Genomic DNA, 19,399 nt, shown 5'->3' with positions numbered 1-19,399 from the left:
TACAGCACAAGTGAGCTGAAAGTACAGAGTTCTCATATATTCCCTTTGCACCCCATGCCCACCCTCCTGGCACAGCCTCCCTCCTTAAACAGCCCTTACCAGGGATCCCTGGGTGGCGCAGCGGTTTGGCACCTGCCTTTGGCCCAGGGCGCGATCCTGGAGACCCGGGATCGAATCCCACGTCGGGCTACCGGTGCATGGAGCCTGCTTCTCCCTCTGCCTGTGTCTCTGCCTCTCTCTCTCTCTGTGACTATCATAAATAAATAAAAAAAAATTAAAAAACAAACAAACAAAAAAAAAAAAACCAGCCCTTACCAGAATGGTACATTTGTTACAATGGGTGACACACCATTATCATGCAAAGCCCATAGTTTACATAGAGTTTACTTTTGGTGTTGTACATTCTATGAGTTTTGATAATGTATGACATGCATCCATCATTATAGTACCATACAAAATAGTCTCACTGCCCTAAAGATGGTCTGTGCTGTGCTGCCATTGGTTCTTTTTTTTTAATGTAACCACATTTTAATGAGTATGTCTGTTGCCTGAATAGAGACAAAAACTGATTTAACCAATCCCGTTACTGGACATTTCTATTGCTTTCTTATCTCTGTTTTAAAGGTGAGAAAACTAAGACCTAGTGACTTGACAAGTGACTTGTCCTAAGTCAACCAGCTAAAAAGTGAGAATTGAGATCAGAATCCTCATCTACTTCAGGGCCCACATACTTTTTTTTAAAGATTTATTTTTATTTTATGATAGACAGAGAGAGAGACAGACAGGCAGAGGGAGGAGCAGGCTCCATGCCAGGGGTCCGACGCGGAACTCCAGGACCACACCCTGGGCCAAAGGCAGGCGCGAAACCGCTGAGCCACCCAGGGATCCCCGGGCCCACATACTTCTATGCAACCACAGTGCCTCTGAATTAGTAATACACAATTTATCCCTCCTCAGTCTGTCCCCCTTCAACTTGAAACCAGGCGTTCTCCACAACCAGACCAGACAAGGATCCAAGCATGTGTTGAGAAGGGCAGGCAATATAAAAGAATGAGGTGGATTAACTGAGGTCGAACAAATGGGGAGGTACAAAGACATAGAAATAAGCAGAAGGTGGGAAATGGGTACACAGAATACCCCTTAAAATCTAAAGGAAGCTGGGTTTCGGAAACTTGAAGGGGAAAACTCTTGCTTTTATCTCTGTATACAGGAGAGAGCAAAGAGAATCTCAAGGCCATGTGGGGAGCCCGGAAAGATTAAGGTGTCTGGGAAAGTGCATGAGACAAGGGAGGATAAAACTCCCTAGGACTATAAGGCTTGGGAGGCTTAATGTGGGAAGGAAGGCCCAGAGCAAAGAGATAAGCTAGAGCAGGCACCGGACAGCAAACCTATGCGTTCCTAAATCCGTGACACGACTCTCCTCTGGCCTGAGCCTCCTCCAGTATCTCAGATACTAAAAGCTCTCCAGCCCTTAGGGGTTGGAAGAGGAAAGTAGGGGGCGGGGACTGCAAAGTGCTCTAACTATAATGGGGACTGAGAAAGGATCCTGGCACACATATTTTTTTTAAAAACCGGTAGGCCTAAAGCTAGTGCCCCCTCCCCCTACCCCACTTCTCAGGCTTCACCCTCAGCCACACCCACATGCTAAGGACCATCCGGGAGGAGGGGGGACGGAGGGGGGGAAAGCGTGTGTGCGCGCGCGTGCGTGCTTGTGCCTACGAGAGGCAGAGACAGAATGAGACAAAAAGAGACCCGCAGAGAGAGAGAGAGAGAGAGAGAGAGAGAGAGAGAGAAGGAGGAGGAAAGAGACAGGGACAGAAAGAGGGAGGGAGGGAGGGAGGGAGAGGCACAGAGAAAGGAGGAAACGGAGCTATAGGCTTCGGTGAGGAAAACTACTGAAGAGATAACGCAGGGAGCTCCTGCAGGAAGACTCGGGGAGAACATCTCAGAACTTACCCCAAGACCGTTGAGGGAGTGGGGGAGTATCTTTGCTGGGCCTGGTTTTGGGGTCATCAGGCTGTAACGGTTACTGCATAGGCATTGTCACTGAGCCAGAGCCATTTAACCCGCCCTAGGTGGCTGGAGACCAAGCTTTAGACACCCCACAACTATGACATTCAGAATGGTTAGGGGAGCTCAAGGCTGCAGACAAGGGAAGGAGGGGCACGTGAGGGTTGGGTCCCTGCCTCCCCCTCCAACTCCGCTGTCACTCATTACCCCAACAGTCGCCCAGGGGGCGGGCCCGGGAGAGGTGGGGTTGGGGGGAGGGTAATCTTGGCAGGCGCCTGCTGCATGGCGTAGGTAGGCACTGTTGAGGGGGTGCGGACGCTGGAGGGTTGAACACGAGTGGGAAGCAAAGAGACACGGGGAGGGGGAGGGGGCCGGGAACCATTTGAATGAGAGGAGGGGATCACGGGTAGAGTGGGCTCTAGGAGGTAGGGCGGGCACGGGTGTGACGGGGGGTGGGTGGTGGCAAGGGGGAGAAGACTCTTGAACCAGGTGAGAGAAGCAGGTGCGTAGATCTATTTTTTGTGGGTTAGTGTACTTGGCCATTCTGTGGAGAGGAGGTACTGCCTTTCCCGAGGGCGGGCTTCAAAGCTCCGGAGGCTATCTTTTCCTCCTCAAGTAACGGGGCCCCGGGCGGGGGCTCAAGCTCCATCTCCAACGACTACGCTCCACTCCGCAATTTCCAGGCGGCCACTGGGCTGGGAGTCTCGCGCCGGGGGCCGGCGCTGTCTCGCGAGCCCCCTCCTTGAGCCAGCCAATGGGGTTGGTTGCTGGCGCCGCCCGCCCGCCTGGTGCAGAGCGCTGGGCGCTGTGAGCGGCGCTGCCATTTAAAGGGGCCGCGACCCCTGTCCCGGCTGCTAGGGAGGGAGGTGGAGAAGGAGCGCGGGGCCGTCGCTGTCTGCAGTTCTAGGCTTGTAGCCGTTACACTAACCCTGCCGCAGGTAGGGGTCGGGCCTGATCAAGCCGAACCGAACCTGCTGGCGGGATCTCGCAGTAGCTGGGGGCGGGGGGTGTCTAAGAAGAGATCGTAGCTCCAAAATGTCTTCCTGTAAATGCCTGAGATGGGGGGTGGGCAACAGGAGAAGGAGGACTAGGGGAGCAATAGGAAGGGGGGACGGGGCTGAGGAAGTGGGCGACCCTGAAAGGTAACTGGGGGGGAGGGGTTAGGAAGGGTAGTTTGTGGGGGCGAAGGAAGGGCTGAGGGAAGACCTTGCAACGCGGGGAGGGGGGGTGGGGCCAGACAGGGTGGGTAAAGACCGGGGAGCTGGGGGGCTCCAGGGGAGAGGGGAGGGGATAGGAACTGAGACCGCGGGGGTGGGAAAGGCTCTTGGTGCCAAAGGCCCTAGGAGACTCTAAGGGGGCGTTCAGCCCGAGTTGGGGGGGAGTGAAAGGTAAGGGGGGAGGGGAACTGGGAGTTGCAGTGGGGTGGCGGGGACAGGCGGGAGGGTGGAACGACGGACTGCTTGGCGAGTGTGGGCACGGGGCCAGGGCGGGGAACGCCTCTCCCCACAGGGGGCGCTGTATGGGGTGGGGGGAGTGGTCATTCGGACTAAAGCCGATGGAAATGCTTGTCGGTTGTGGTTGGGGCTGTTCATGAGAAATCAAGTGGATGATGGGGTGTGTCCCAGAACCTATATAAGAAGGAATTCTGGCGAAGACCACCTCTTCTGCCCCCTCTTCTACTCCTAATCTACAGCCCATATCGAGTCATCCTCATGGACCCCAGTGATTTCCCCAGTCCGTTTGACCCATTGACCCTACCAGAGAAGCCCTTGGCTGGAGACCTTCCAGTAGACATGGAATTTGGAGAGGACCTACTGGAATCCCAGACTGCCCCAACTCGAGGATGGGCACCCCCTGGCCCTTCTCCATCCTCAGGAGCCCTGGACCTGCTTGACACCCCCGCTGGCCTGGAAAAAGACCCTGGAGTCCTCGATGGAGCCACTGAGCTGCTGGGGCTGGGGGGGCTGCTTTATAAAGCCCCCTCCCCCCCAGAGGTGGACCACGGTCCTGAGGGGACCCTTGCATGGGATGCAGGAGACCAGACCCTAGAGCCTGGACCAGGGGGCCAGACCCGTGAGGTGGTACCACCTGAGCCAGGGGCTGGGGCAAATCCCTCTTCACCTGAGGGGCTACTAGAGCCTTTGGCTCCAGATTTGCCAATAACACTGCAGTCCCCCCATATTGAAGATGAGGAGACCACCAACATAGCTACAAGGAGAAGGGGTTCCCCTGGGCAGGAGGAGGAGCTTCCCCAAGGGCAGCCACAGAGCCCAAATGGTCCCCCCAGCCCTTCAATGGGAGAGACTCTGGGGGATGGAATCAACAGTTCTCAGACCAAACCTGGGGGCCCTAGCCCTCCTGCACACCCTTCCTTGCCAGGTAGGTTGCCTAATCAGCTGGAGAATACAGGATGGTGAGAGAGTAGGGATAAGGAGGCCATGGTTGTATGTTTGGAGGAGGAGGAGGAGTGTGGAGGGATGAGAGTAGGGAGATATAGAGAGTATAGAGGAGTTGGGAGTTTGGAAGGGGGTGTGTGGCAAAGATTAAGGAAAGTAGGGGTAGGGAGGCAGCTCAGTGGCTGTGGGAGAGGAATAAGGGTGAGGTTTCAGGGGGTGCGTTGGGAAGAGTGGATTTGTTGGGAGACATTCCCTTTTTCTTACCCCAGTGAGCTGTTGGTGCCAGGGTCCTTCCTTCAGAATTTGGAGAGGACACCCTGCTTCTTGGTGCTAAGATCTTTGCAGCTATTTTGTTCTAGAGGATAGCAGGGTTTCTGGGTTTGATGAATGATAACTGGGTTCTGGAGCCACCAACAGTATAGTGATTTCAGGGGAATGGGAGAAATGCAGAGCCTGGAATTGTGTCTCTGATACAATTCAGAGGGACAGTCTGAACTTGAGAGGCTCTCATTTTCCCCCTGTTCTTCCTCTCCCAGGTTGTGACCAGGGTCTTAGGGCTTATATAACCACCTGAGTCCAGGGGAACCTATCCATACGTTAATCTGTCTTCCCCCTCCCTACATTTGGGTGGTTGCATTTGTTTTTGTTAGTGAACTACAAATTTTCTGATGAAAGATGTGCATTACCTGATTTTACTTAACTCCCAATGATTGGGACAGGCTGGTGGGGAGGCTAGGATTATTTTTTTTTCTTGGAGAATAGCCACCCCCTCCCCTTAGTGCAGAGCTCGAGGTAACCCTGAGAGGGGCCCCAAGAAGCCACAGGCACTTGAGTTTTCCCTTTCAGTTATGAGCAAGTCTTTCCCCAGGAATGGAGGCAGAGGTTGGGCCAGGGAGGGAGTAGTGAGGGCAAGCTCAAGATTTAGGCTGTTTTCTGCTTCCTTTGCAGGAGACGGCCTGACTGGGAAGGCGAGTGAGAAGCCGCCTGAAAGGGTGAGGGGGGAGGGGATTGGAAGGAGTCTGGTTCCCCCTATAGCTCTGGGAAGGACAGACCTTTCATTTTCCCTCCCAGATGTTCTATGGAGGGTGTGTGTGAGGAGAGTTAGGAAGAGGGAGGGAGCTCTTATGTCTCCTGCTTCTTAAGGAGAAAGTCCAGCCTCCTTTTCTTCCCTCCTCCTAAGGGCTGGGCCAAGGGTCCCTATTCTCCTTTCCTCCTCCCATCTCTGTACCCCTCCCCTGCACTAGTGCAGCAGGCCCTTTAGCCTGCCCCTGGTGTCAGCTTTCCTCCCTCCCGTGTTTCTAAGGTACAGAAGAGAAGCGAGCGCGTTAGAAGAGTAGAGCCTCCAAAACCTGAGGTTGTGGATTCCACTGAGAGCAGTGAGTAGGACTTGAGGAAGTGTGACTATGTGGGATGTGGCGGGCCACAGATCCCCTGGTTCCTGTGGTGCTGCGCCCTGCAGAGTGTGAAGTGCCTGTCTCTGCCGTGGGTGCCAACCCACGGGAACCAGGGGCAGTAGGGGAAATTGAAAACAACAGCAGCGAGAATGGAGTTTCCTGTTTGAGCTGAGCCATCCCTGTCTCAGAGTCTTCTCACTCAGAGCCCTCCCATGCCCTTCTCAGGAGATCCTGGAGTTAACTGAGGGAGAGTGACACCAGTGGCTTGAGATACCAGTGTAATGGGCGTGGGGGTGGAAAGGCAGGACCCGGGGGATGGGGAATCACTTGGGGACCCGGTATCAGCTGAGCTACCTGTGGCTGGGGGACGGCCAGAAACCTGGTCCAGCAGCCTTTGCTCCCTGCCCCCTCTCCCCACCTCCTCAGTTCCAGTGTCAGATGAGGATTCTGATGCCATGGTAGATGACCCCAACGATGAGGACTTTGTGCCATTCCGGCCCCGGCGTTCCCCTCGCATGTCCCTACGCTCAAGCGTGGCACAGAGGGCCGGGCGCTCTGCGGTAGGCGCCAAGATGACCTGTGCGCATTGCCGGACGCCACTGCAGAAGGGCCAGACTGCCTACCAGCGCAAGGGGCTGCCTCAGCTTTTCTGCTCTTCATCCTGTCTCACCACTTTCTCTAAGAAGCCTTCGGGCAAAAAGACCTGTACCTTCTGCAAGAAGTATGTGAAGGCTCCAGGTGTGGGGAGGGCGAGGGAGCAGGCTGAGAATATTGGGTGAGGCAGAGACCATGTTGGCAAGAGCCTAGCAGAGCAGAACTGGGAGAGAGGCAGTGGAGGGAGGCCCCCCACCAGAGTAGAGAATATTTGGGGCCCCATTGTGGTCATTGGTCCCCCAACACCCGATCCCCAGCCCCCAGGAGGGATGGGAGTTGATGAAAGGAAAGGGTGGTGCCTAGTGAATGAATACTGAAACCTGTTCCCACCTCCAGGGAGATCTGGAACACCAAGGACTCCGTTGTGGCACAGACTGGTTCAGGAGGCTCCTTCCATGAGTTTTGTACATCTGTCTGTCTCTCCCTGTACGAGGCCCAGCAGCAGCGCCCAATCCCCCAGTCTGGGGATCCCGCTGATGCCACTCGCTGCAGCATATGCCAGAAGACTGGAGAGGTGAGGAAGCTCGATGGGGGCTGATTTGCAGAGCCTGGCTAGCCCTGACCTGCCCCTGCACTCCTGGGGCTGCAGGGGCCAGGCCCTGTGGAAGAGGGGAGTGGGGAGGAGAGGCAGCCATCGTGAGGGAGCATATTCGAGGATAGAGCTTCTCCAGGATGTATGCAGCCGGCCTTCCTTGCCTCCTGGGACCTCACCATCAAGTCGGCAGCCTGATGTGCAGGTTGGGGGGTCCCTGGGCCCACTGTCTGCTGTGAAGGTGTAGGGTGAGGCGGGGTGGGCCATCCTTGCTTTGGGGTGGGTGGTGGTGCCCAGGCCCTAGCTCAAGGTGTGCATGTGTGTGTATGGCAGGTCCTGCACGAGGTCAGCAATGGCAGCGTGGTGCACCGGCTCTGCAGCGACTCTTGCTTCTCCAAATTCCGCGCCAACAAGGGACTGAAAACCAACTGTTGTGACCAGTGCGGGGCTTACATCTATACCAAGACCGGGAGCCCTGGCCCTGAGCTCCTCTTCCACGAGGGCCAACAAAAGCGGTTCTGCAACACAACCTGCTTGGGGGCGTACAAGAAGGTGGGGCCGAGGGAGTAGTTTGTTAGAGGGCTGTGGAAGGGGGTGCGGTTCCCGGGTGACGAATAAAGGTGCCTGATAGGGTCGAGGGTTGGGAGGAATAAAACAAATAAAGGGGGCTTCAATTGTATCTGTTATGTTTTATTTTTGAAGCTGGCTGGTGGACACACAGGTCTTTGTTATATCATCACCTATACTTTTTTTTGTATGCCTGAAATCTTTCATGTTTTACCAAATTTCACAAATAAAAGTGAAGGGACAAATCCAGCCTCAGCCTCTCCTTCCCCATCCTCACAGAAAAACACACGTGTGTACCCATGTGTCTGGTGCAAGACCCTCTGTAAGAACTTTGAGATGCTATCACATGTGGATCGTAATGGCAAGACCAGCTTGTTCTGTTCCCTGTGCTGTACCACCTCTTACAAAGTGAAGCAGGCAGGGCTCACTGGTAGGTGCAAAGCCCTCTTCTCTGAGACCCCTGCTGGCCTTCCTTCTACCTCCCATACTCCCCTCTTCTAAAGTAATCCCTGCCACCCGACCTCAGCCCCGGGCCACATCTTCCCGTGGGTTTCCTGTTCCACCTCTGCCCTGCCTTACACCTTCTGTGTGCTCTCTCTTTCTCTCTGTCTCTCTCTTTCTGTCTCTCTCTCTCTGTCTCTCTCTCTGTCTCTCTCTCTCCCCCTTTCTCTCTGTGCCCCAGGCCCTCCCCGACCCTGCAGCTTCTGCCGCCGCAGCCTCTCTGACCCCTGTTACTACAACAAGGTTGATCGCACAGTCTACCAATTCTGCAGCCCCAGCTGCTGGACCAAGTTCCAGGTACTCCAAACCCTGGACCAGGGATTAAAGAAGGGTGTGGTGACAGAGAATGGGGATGAGAGAATTGGGGTAGGTAGCCCTGGGCAGAGCAAAGAACAAGCCTGACCCCCTCCCCTCACCCTTCCCCGCCACCACCACCACCACCACCGTACACACCTCCCTTACTTGTCTTCCTTCCCTCCAGCGCACAAGCCCCGAGGGGGGCATTCATCTGAGCTGTCACTACTGCCACAGCCTCTTCAGTGGCAAGCCTGAGGTCTTGGACTGGCAGGTAAGACCCCCGCCCATCCCCCGCCCCGCAACAATGACGTCTGGCCTGGCCACACCACCAGACATCTGTCTGAAGGGCTCTTTCCACTTGGCTATCACCAGACCCAGATGTCACAGCTCTATTCTCCCTGCCCCTGTGCCCTCATCTCAGGACCAGGTGTTCCAGTTCTGCTGCCGGGATTGCTGTGAGGACTTCAAGCGGCTTCGGGGTGTGGTGTCCCAGTGTGAGCACTGCCGGCAGGAGAAACTCCTGCATGAGAAACTCCGATTCAGTGGGGTGGAGAAGAGCTTCTGCAGCGAAGGTAAGGAGGTGGGGAAGGGGCAGAGAGCCCTGTAACCTCACCCCTCTCCTACGGACTGGGCAGGGAAGGGAGGGCTCGAAGTGTGGCCTGTGGGGCACATTCTGGGCACATTCTGCTCAGAATGCACTCCTCTTCCCCTCCCATCTCCTCTGCTCCCCTCCCCTCCGTGTCCATCCAGAGGCTTTGGGCTCAGAGGCTGTGGGAGCTTTTACTTGGACCACCTTGAGAAGGTGGGGTCTCATGGGGCCCTAGGTGATCTCTGTGTCTCGGGACTCCTCCCTCTTGCCCTCTTTCCAGGCTGTGTGCTGCTGTACAAACAGGACTTCACTAAGAAGCTGGGGCTGTGCTGTATCACTTGTACTTACTGCTCCCAGACCTGCCAACGCGGGGTTACCGAGCAACTGGATGGCAGCACCTGGGACTTCTGCAGCGAGGACTGCAAGAGCAAGTACCTGCTGTGGTACTGCAAGGTGAGGGGTGTGGTGCGTCAGAGAGGGGGACAAGGGCAGCAGGAAGCAGGGGCTGTAGCACTGACATGGGGGAGGTGAGTGGGCCCATCTTCAGGGAGGGGGCTCCAGCCAGCCCATCTCCCAAGGGGAGCAGCATGGCTTCTCCTTGGGGCCAAGGGCCCAGAACATTTTAAGCAGGCAGATCTGACCGTGTCCCATCGACACCCCCAGGCTGCTCGGTGCCATGCCTGTAAGCGCCAGGGGAAGCTGCTGGAGACCATCCACTGGCGCGGACAGATCCGTCATTTCTGCAACCAACAGTGTCTGCTGCGCTTTTACAGCCAGCAGAACCAACCCAATCTGGATACCCAGAGTGGGCCTGAGAGCCTTCTGAACAGTGAGTCCTAGGCAGCGGGTGGGGGTGGCACACTCTGTTAGAACCGGCCTGGACCCTTCTGGCCCTGGGCCTGGCCCCTCTTTTCTTCCACTCATGATTACACCTCATCCTTGGCCAGAGCTCCTGGTACTGTGGTCTCTTGTAGCTTCTGGATGGTGCAGCTACTAGGGGGAGCCTTGTTTGAAGGTTCTTAGAGTTTGAGTCTACTGTGTCTCTATCAAGGATGTGTTTTAGGGGGATCCCTGGGTGGCGCAGCGGTTTGGCGCCTGCCTTTGGCCCGGGGCGCGATCCTGGAGACCCGGGATCGAATCCCACGTCGGGCTCCCGGTGCATGGAGCCTGCTTCTCCCTCTGCCTGTGTCTCTGCCTCTCTCTCTCTCTGTGTGTGACTATCATAAATAAATAAAAATTTAAAAAAAAAAAAAAAAGGATGAGTTTTAGGGAATGAACCCACCCAGGTGGAATGGGGGATGTGGGCACCGTAGTTAGTTTTCCGAGAGAAGGGAGCATCAGCATGAGCTCTACCTTTAGAGAGACTGAAGACCATTGTTTCTAGAAGGTTACCTCAGCCCCTCCACTGCTTCGGGGGGATTAAGCTTTTGAGGGTCATCTGCGTGGAAGGTCTTTTTTTTTTTTTTTTTTTCTTTGCGTGGAAGGTCTTAAATTGTGAGTTCTTGGGGAAACTATTTTTTGGTCTTCTTGGCAGCCAGGAGCAAAGAATCTTCTTGGCCCCCATTGCTGGGGCCCAGAAAAGACTAGATCTGGGCTGGCAAGGAGGGGATTTTCTAGGTATCCATTTGCATTTAGTGCAGCTCTTAATGGAGCTCTCCTGGAACAGGGGAGGAGAACTGAGAGCAAGGTCCCCAGATGAAAGCATTCATCTGTTGTTGTTGTTTTTTAAAGATTTTATTTATTTATTTGAGAGAGAGAGAGAGAGAAAGAGAAAAGTACCAGCAGGGGGAGGGGCAGAGGGAGAGGGAGAAGCAGACTCCCCACTGAGCAGGGAGCCTACTGAGGGGCTTGATCCCAGGGCCCGGGATCATGACCTGAGCCTTGACCTGAGCCAAAGGCAGACGATCAATTGACTGAGCCATCCAGGCGCCCCTATCTGTTTTGATCTATAGGTCATTCGTCTGAGTCAAAGCCCCAGACACCGTCTCAAACCAAAGTGGAGAACAGCAATACAGTGAAGACCCCAGAGGAAAATGGGAATCTGGGCAAGGTCAGGGCCAAAGCCGAGGGGTTGGATGGCCTCAGAAGAAAGTTTGGTGAGTTGGCAGCACTGACATTCCTGTCTCTGCAGATCCCTGCAAAGACCCGAACGTCTCCTACTGCTTCCACCCCTCCTCCACCCCCACCGCCCCCAGCAACACCCCGCAAAAACAAAGCTGCCATGTGTAAGCCACTGATGCAGAATCGGGGGGTTTCCTGCAAGGTGGAGATGAAGTCCAAAGGGAGTCAAACAGGTGAGCTGGGGTACCTAGACATCGTGGGCTGTGCATTCTGTAGTCCTAGGTCTCCAGTCCTGTGCTCAGGAACCAGATAAAGGTTTTTTTTTTAAGGTGGCTGAGGTATGGTGCATATAGTTGTCCTAGATCCATAGAGTTATCTCTAAACCTTTGGTGCGAGGGCAGGTTTGTCACGCTGAGTGGGTGTTAGAGCTTTTTGGGGCAACAAGCAAGCATCAGGTCCCAGGCCAGCTGTGATAGATCTGGCAGGGGCTCTGAGCAGACCCCCTCTCTTGTCAGCAGAAGAGTGGAAGCCCCAGGTGATTGTGCTGCCCATCCCAGTGCCCATCTTCGTGCCAGTGCCTATGCATCTGTACTGCCAGAAAGTCCCGGTGCCTTTCTCAATGCCCATCCCGGTAATTCTCCCTGCCCTTCGGCCGCGGTTTTTTCTACTCACTTCAGGACCAAGACCTACCCTCCTCCACACTCTGCCAGCTGCCCCCACCCACCACCTGCCGCTGCCGGTTATTGGTGGCTAGTTGGAATGTGTTCCTCCAGGTACCCGTGCCCATGTTCCTACCCACTACCTTGGAGAGCACAGACAAGATTGTGGAGACCATCGAGGAGCTGAAGGTGAAGATCCCTTCCAACCCCTTGGAGGCCGACATCCTGGCTATGGCAGAAATGATTGCAGAGGCTGAGGAGTTAGACAAGGCCTCATCTGACCTTTGTGGTATGCCATGGATGGTGGTAATGAGGGACACAGGGTGCTACCAGTCTTTCTCAGCCTCAGGGGGTGGAGCGTGGTGATCATGGTGCCTTCCCGGGACTAGAGAGTAGTTGGGAGCAGCCCCTGAAGGCCTGTGACATCACTGGGTAGGAGTTGCGGTGACTAAGCCACCTTCTCCGCCTCCCAGATCTTGTGAGCAACCAGAGTGCAGAGGGGCTTCTGGAAGACTGTGACCTGTTTGGGCCAGCTCGAGATGATGTCCTAGCCATGGCCGTCAAGATGGCCAATGTCTTGGATGAGCCTGGGCAAGATTTGGAGGCGGACTTCCCCAAGAGTAAGTAGAATGCAAAGTGTGTCCAGTGAATACAGTAGCATTCTGTGCCATCAGGCGACCTGAGCATGACCTTAAACAGTGCTCCTTGTGACCTGGGGCCGAAAGGCTCTCCTGGGGACTTACTGCAACAGGTACTGACAGGTATGCCATTTTACAGTTGGGTCTTGCACTTCTCTTCAGTCATGGTAAGGCATAGAACCTAAAACTTACCATCTTACCCATGTTTAAGTGTGCAGCTCAGTAGTGTTATGAACACTCCCATCATCATGAGTTTTGGTGTTTGTGTGCCCCTGAGCGTGTTCTTGGGATGACTTTGCTGGTTCTTCTTGCAGACCGTGAAGCTGTGTAGGAGGCTCACCTCCAGGTGGGCAAGTGGGAGGCTCACCTCTGGGTTGAGATCTTAAAAATTGAATTTCTTCTTCCTTTTCTCTCTTCACAGATCCTTTGGACATTAACCCTAGTGTAGACTTCCTGTTTGATTGTGGCCTTGTAGGGCCCGAGGATGTGTCTGCTGAACAAGATCTTCCCCGCACCATGAGGAAGGTGAGGGTTGGGGTGCTGGATCCACCAAAGAGGGGAGGAGGCTCAAAGAGCTTGGGAGAGGATCTCATAGCCAAGACAGCAGCCTTCGTTTGACTGCCCTGGCCTCCGTTCTCTACCATCATGAGAACCAAGAAATAGCCAAACTTTCTCTTTCCCCAGTTCACGAGGTCACCAGGGCTGTTTCTGGGGCTCTGTGCTCTGGAGGCTGGCTGTGCTCTTACACCAATCCCCAGCTTCCCTGGTGGTCCACGCTATCCTAACTAGCTTCCATGGTGCCTGGGCCTTGCCTCAGTCACGCCTCTCTTCTCTCTCCCCATCCAGGGTCAAAAGCGGCTGGTGCTTTCAGAGAGCTGTTCCCGGGACTCCATGAGCAGCCAGCCTAGCTGTACTGGACTCAACTACTCATACGGTGTCAATGCTTGGAAGTGCTGGGTGCAGTCAAAGTATGCCAATGGAGAAACAAGCAAGGGGGATGAGCTGCGTTTTGGCCGTAAGTACCGGGGCAGAGAGGGTGGAAGTGGAGGAAGGTACCCTATGGGGAGGATAGTGGGGAGAGGAAGAGGAGGGCCAGTGCTGTGATTCAGCTGAGGACATGAGAGTGTCTAGAGGATAAGGCTGTGACCACCCAAGGATATCCTGTGAAGATGGGGAAAAGCTGGAGTTATAGAATAAGGGGAGAGGCCATCTAGGTTTCAAGGCTGAGGGCTTTTTTTTTCCTCTTTCTTTTTATTTTTCTTTGAGATTGATGGGTTTGTTCTGGAGCTGGATGTGACTAAGGGATGAAAGGATTAACAATGGAGCTAAGTGCAATTCTCCATGTGCAATTTTCTTAATCCCATCCACCTCTATTGCATATCACTGCAGCCAAACCTATGCGTATCAAAGAGGATATTCTGGCCTGCTCAGCTGCTGAACTCAACTATGGTCTGGCCCAGTTTGTGAGAGAGATCACTCGACCCAATGGTGAACGATATGAACCTGATAGTATCTACTATCTGTGTCTTGGCATCCAACAGGTACCCCTTCCACACCGCCTAACTTGCCATCATTCTCCACAGAGGAGGCAGGGTCCCACCAGAAATGATTCTGTCCCACTCCCTGTTCCTCACACTGTATCTTACCCTGAGCAGGTCCCCTCGGTAATCCTCAGACCCATCCTACAAAGGGAAGGATGGGTAGAGCCAGGTTTCTTGAGTCGGGTGGTGGTGGTGATGGTTAGTTCCCACTGAGAGAGGTGGGCTGTGCATTGTGTGACGGAGGGGGGCTGGGCTGGTGAAGAACCAGCTCTGACACATCTCCAAACTCCCTCCTCTTCTAGCAAGGCCCCAGTATCTCAGAGTGGTGGGTGTCCTCAGGAAAGAACATTCTGGGTCCGATAACCAAGCAGCTGTTTCTCCCACTGCCTCCTCATCACCAAGGGCGCCATGCCTGGGGCCTTCAGCATCATGTCTTTCCTCTAGAACCTAGAGTCTAGCTTTTGTATGTATGTCTGGTTTTCTTTCTTCAGTACTTGCTGGAAAATAACCGAATGGTGAATATTTTCACGGACCTTTACTACCTGACTTTCGTTCAAGAACTCAACAAATCTCTGAGCACTTGGCAGCCCACACTCCTCCCCAACAGTAAGGGACAGAGACATAGCAACCCCTATGCCCTTTCCTCCACAGTTTTTCAATATGCCATTCCAAGGGTTCCTGGGTTCCTTGGTCTGCCACTCTTTACAAAGGGTCGGAGGGGAGGAGTTATATACCAGAGGCCTCAGGGTTTAGAGCCCCCATCCTTGGATGTGACTTAGGTCTAAAGAGCCTATCTCTGGGTCTGAAAAAGGTGGCCTAGGTTTGGTTGGTAAGTGAGGAAAGAAAAGAAGGCATTGTGGGACCACTCGAGATTTACATCTACCTGCTTATAACTTGAGGGTGATGCGAAAGGCCCCAAATGCAGGTGGAAACCATGAAAAAATCCAGTTTGGGTTGCCTAGGTAGTTCATTCAGTTAGATGTCCAACTCTTGATCTCAGCTCAGGTCTTGATCTCAGGGTCGTGAGTTCAAGCCCGGCGTTGGACTCCACCTCCATGCTGGACGTACAGCCTACTTATAAAGAAAAAAAAATCCAGTTCTGTCTCTACTCTAGCAGAGTATGGGGGAGGGGCTCTTACATGCAGTGGCCACTTACCTAAAGGGTACGGCATGGGAAATGCTTGTGAGCGGGTTATCTGGGGTCAGAAGTGGCTGGGTGTGGGTGGTGGTCCAGTCACTATCACTTCTCACTGGCCCCTTCCCCTTGACTGTTGCAGATACTGTGTTCTCCCGGGTGGAGGAAGAGCACCTCTGGGAGTGCAAGCAACTGGGGGTCTACTCGCCCTTTGTCCTCCTCAACACCCTCATGTTCTTCAACACTAAGTTTTTTGGGCTGCAGACAGCGGAGGAACACATGCAGCTCTCTTTCACCAATGTGGTCCGCCAGTCCCGCAAGTGTACCACCCCCCGGGGTACCACCAAGGTGGTGAGCATCCGCTACTACGCCCCGGTCCGCCAGAGAAAAGGGCGAGGTATGAGGCTGTGCCCACCCCCTTATCCCTGCCTGCTCTCTGCTCCCATGCTACACCATCCCCACCAGCTTGGCCCACTCCTTTGCTTCCCTACCCTTCCGTCCCTGGTCCCCATGTTCACAGAGCCAGTATGAACAGCTGGCCCTGCCACCTGCCCCAGCAGTGGCTCTTGCATAAATAGGAGGTCGCTCAGCTGCCTGTTTCCTGGCTTTCCTCAGTTCAAGGTCATTTACTTTTTCTGGGGGCAGGTGGTGGGCCAAGGGAAGCTAGGTAGGAAAGCTGTTGGGTGTGTTTGGCTGTGGGGGAGAGCTGCCAGTGTGCAGAAGAGGCTCTCCATTGTTCTTTGGGCATGGCAGAGACTGCACCTTGATTTCCATTCTGGCCCTGGAGTGCCATGCCATCTGAGAGCAGTTTCCAAGGTCCCTGCTTTGGACCCGAGCTTCCACCGGGGTTCCACTGGGACTCATGTGCTGGGGCTGGCACTGTTGCTACTTCTCAATCCTGGAAGGTCAGCCTGGCCTTGCTGGCAGGGCCTGTCTTATGAGCATGTGTGCATAACTTCTTAGGTGACTTCTTTAGGAAATCAATTTGGGAGAGATTATAAAGAGAGGCTTTGGTGGTGAGAACCGGGGAGGCCTGCAGAGCAAACCCCTCACCCCTACAGAATGTCTGCTTGGTGTGGGGAGACTGACCGACTACTTCTGCCTTTATTTCTCTTTGAGGCTGTATTTGGTGTCCTCAGGCCTTCTGTGCCCTGGACCATGCTCTTGGAGCGGTGGTTTTTGCCACTGCACTTTTGATGACTCTGGGTCATTTGCCTCCTCTGTAGACACGGGTCCTGGGAAACGGAAGAGAGAAGATGAAGCCCCTATCTTAGAGCAGCGTGAGAACCGCATGAATCCCCTCCGGTGCCCTGTCAAGTTCTATGAATTCTATCTCTCGAAATGGTGAGTTGGAGGGTTTGCAGGAATGGCATCAGCATGGGGACTCCAGGGGTCCGCCTTGCCCTGGTATTGATCTCTATCCTACCACCCCTCCCCCACCCCCACTGTCCTTACCATTGCAGTCCTGAAAGCCTCCGGACTCGCAACGATGTCTTCTACCTGCAACCTGAGCGGTCCTGCATCGCTGAGTCACCTCTCTGGTATTCTGTCATCCCCATGGACCGCAGCATGTTGGAGAGTATGCTCAACCGCATTCTGGCTGTGCGTGAGATTTATGAGGAGCTGGGTCGTCCTGGGGAGGAAGACCTGGACTGAGCCCGTGTGCTATCCATGTCCGTCTCTCATACCAGTATCTGTCCTGGGACGCGTCCCACAGGGCGACTGGCCCAGGAACCAATGCTACTCATTCTGAGGGGCCTCGACTGCCCTCATCCATTCCCTGCCCTCCCTAGGAACCCCTGGCTTTTACCTTCGTCCATGCCACTTGACAACCACAGGGCCCCAGTCCTCTGTACTCTGGGGCTGGGCTCCCAGTGATGGGCAAAACGCGGCAAGGCCATTTTCTTTATGCTTCAGAGCAAACCCCTTCTCCTGGGGCCAGACCCTGGATAGGGGGTTACTAGCTCTGGTGATCCTGTTGGCTTTGGGTTTCCTGACCAATCCCGCATAGGTAAAGCTCCCCAGTTCCTAGGTGCGGCCAAGGGAAGAGCCCAGCTGCCTTTTCTGCCTGTGTCCACTGCTTTCTCTACTCTTCCCTGGTACCATGCTGAATGGTCTTATATGAATGATCTGAAAGAAACTCTGAAAGTGATGAGGGGACCATCTACCTAAAACACAGAGCTTATTAGATCATCTTCCCCTCCCATAAGATAACTGGTGGTTGGAACCCCCTCCCCACCCCTGCAAGCACCAAGCCTTGGTGCTGCAAATTTAAAAAAAAACAAACAAACTTCTGAATGCTTTCTTTTCCTTAAAGGCAGAAAATGACTCTAAGTACGGAGAGCTGACTCCTGTCCCCTTGGTTTATGTGTTTGTCTCTCTCTGCCATCTTAGGTTGGCATGAGCCATGATGTCAACATGCTTAGCCCCCCTTCTGTAACTGCCTCCCTTTAGTTCAGTGGACAGAGTTTCCCAAGGCAAAAACTACCTTCTGACCTGGACTGGGGCTGGGTGCCCCACCCTTGTTCCTCCCCCATTGTTAAGAGCCAGGCCAAGCCTATGGGGGCCCCAGGTCATGCAGGATGGGATCTGTGGTCAAAGGATGGGTGAGGAGCTGTGGGCAGGGGTCCTGCCCCCACTGCCTCCATCTCTCTTCCCCATCTTGCCTTTGTAGCTCCAGAAAACTGTTAGTGTCCAGCAAAGGGGGTACCCAGTTCTTTCCCTGTGGCTTTGCTGTTCCCCTGCCTCCTTTTTGTGTTTTTATAACTGTCACCAGTTTAGCCACTGTTTAAATTGTATATATTGTTCTGAGGCGTCTCGCCTATCCCTTCAGTGAGCCATGCCCACCCTTGTGTTGTAGTGAGAAGCTGTTGTCATGACTAACCTTCTGTCTCTGGAATTGTTTGTTTCAAATAAAGAATTAAAATTGTCTTTTGCCTTCTCTGGGCGAGGGAGAGCAGTGTTTGGAGGCATGAGGGATATGGAGGACCAAGGCCAGACAGCCTCAAAGCTCTCGAGGAGTGAAGAAGTGAGGTGTCCCACCCCAGTTTAAGAATCATTTGTACCTGCCTCACTGAATGAATCCACTAGGGAGATGGTCCTCTTTAAGTTTTCAAGTACTTAAAGGGAAAAAAATTCAACAGCTACCTGTTAAGGACCTACCATATTAAAGACCTAAGATGACGAGCTTCAGAGAAGACAAAGATTAATTAGACCAGGGTCCTATCCCAGCAGGCTCCCAGGATACACAGTTGAAAGACAAGCAGAATGAAATAAATCTTTTTTTTTTTTTTTTGAGATTTCATTCATTTCAGAGAGACAGAGTGAGAGAATACAAGCAGGGAGGAGGGGCAGAGGGAGAGGGGGAAGCAGATTACCCACTGAGCAGGGAGCCCGCCAAGGAGCTCAATCCCAGGACCCTGGGATCATGACCTGAGCTGAAGGCAGCAACCTAACCAACTGAGCCACACAGGCACCCCAAAATAAATCTATCTAGTGCTATGGGAGAATAGAGGAATAAGGAACTCATTTCCAGCTTATGAGGAAGTGTGTGCACTGAGCTCCCTGAGGGCGATGGCATTTGACCTGGGCCTCAGTAAGTGGGAGGGGTTGGGGGACCCACACAGTCAAAGCCACAGGGAAGGGAAGTGTGAGGCTGAGGTTTGAGGTTTTCCAGCCAGGGGAATGACTGGATCCAATCTGTTGCTTTAGGGAGGAGATCCCCACAGCAGTATAAAGGATGGGGGGTGGAGGCAGGTAGGAACTGGGGCTGATAGGTTCTGTGGGCCTTGATGAGGGCTGTGGGGATAAAGAAGAAACCTGACACAGAACTCGATCCCAGGATCCTGGGATCATGACCTGAGCTTAAGGCAGATGCCTAACCAACTGAGCCACCCAGGTGCCCGGATTCAGATATTTTGAAGTCTGCAGGATCTGAAGGAGAGGAAAAAAGTGAGCGTGAATCCCATATTTCTAGCCTTGACAATTAGGGGAGTGAGATGCCTTTAACCAAGTTTAGAAATAAGGGCAGGGTGGTGCTATTTTGTTTTTGTTTTGCTGGGGAATAGGAGAGGAATGGGGTTGGTAAGTTGAGATTTTGGTCATGTTGGATTATGAGACTCTCCTGAAATACCTCGGTTCTGGCTGTGCAATATGGTGAAAGGAACACCCAAATTTGACTTTCTACTCGTGGCTCTGCCACTAAAACCTGGACAGGCCTACCTTTTTGAGCCTCACCTTAAAAGTGCATTCATATTCTGCCCTTTCTCACAGAACTGTTGCAAAGTCCAGATGGAAAAACGGACGTGAAAGAGCAGTATCAGGGCATCTGGGTGGCTCAGTCGGTTAAGCATCTGACTCTTGATTAGGGCTCAGGTCATGCGATTGAGCCCTGCAATGGGTGTGGAGCCTGCTTAAGATTCTCTC

General features: G+C 53.8%; 1 protein-coding gene across 5 annotated transcripts; it reads left to right on the top strand.

The window, feature by feature from the left end:
- The first annotated feature begins 2,273 nt into the window (after positions 1-2,273).
- Positions 2,274-17,903, top strand: ZMYM3 (zinc finger MYM-type containing 3). 5 transcript variants are annotated; one of them, XM_041741768.1, is made up of 25 exons: positions 2,274-2,301; positions 3,704-4,389; positions 5,355-5,398; positions 5,710-5,782; positions 6,227-6,521; positions 6,791-6,968; positions 7,320-7,538; positions 7,833-7,983; positions 8,236-8,351; positions 8,536-8,622; positions 8,773-8,923; positions 9,221-9,393; positions 9,604-9,769; positions 10,893-10,990; positions 11,072-11,234; positions 11,517-11,632; positions 11,775-11,949; positions 12,134-12,280; positions 12,720-12,823; positions 13,145-13,313; positions 13,688-13,839; positions 14,331-14,445; positions 15,117-15,371; positions 16,201-16,318; positions 16,438-17,903. In XM_041741768.1, exons 2-25 carry the CDS (start codon positions 3,723-3,725, stop codon positions 16,628-16,630), a joined length of 4,125 nt encoding a protein of 1,374 aa, XP_041597702.1. In that variant the 5' UTR covers positions 2,274-2,301; positions 3,704-3,722; the 3' UTR covers positions 16,631-17,903. The 5 variants fall into 5 exon arrangements, with proteins under 5 accessions (XP_041597702.1, XP_041597705.1, XP_041597701.1 ...); XM_041741771.1 differs by lacking the exon at positions 2,274-2,301 and adding an exon at positions 2,512-2,948 and having other exon boundaries at positions 5,716-5,782; XM_041741767.1 differs by lacking the exon at positions 2,274-2,301 and adding an exon at positions 2,512-2,948.
- Positions 17,904-19,399: the final 1,496 nt, after the last annotated feature.

Source organism: Vulpes lagopus, chromosome X, assembly GCF_018345385.1.
Source record: "Vulpes lagopus strain Blue_001 chromosome X, ASM1834538v1, whole genome shotgun sequence".
Taxonomy (NCBI): Eukaryota; Metazoa; Chordata; class Mammalia; order Carnivora; family Canidae; genus Vulpes; species Vulpes lagopus.
Note: the sequence above shows the minus strand (reverse complement) of the source record. Positions and strands in the feature narration are given on the sequence as shown.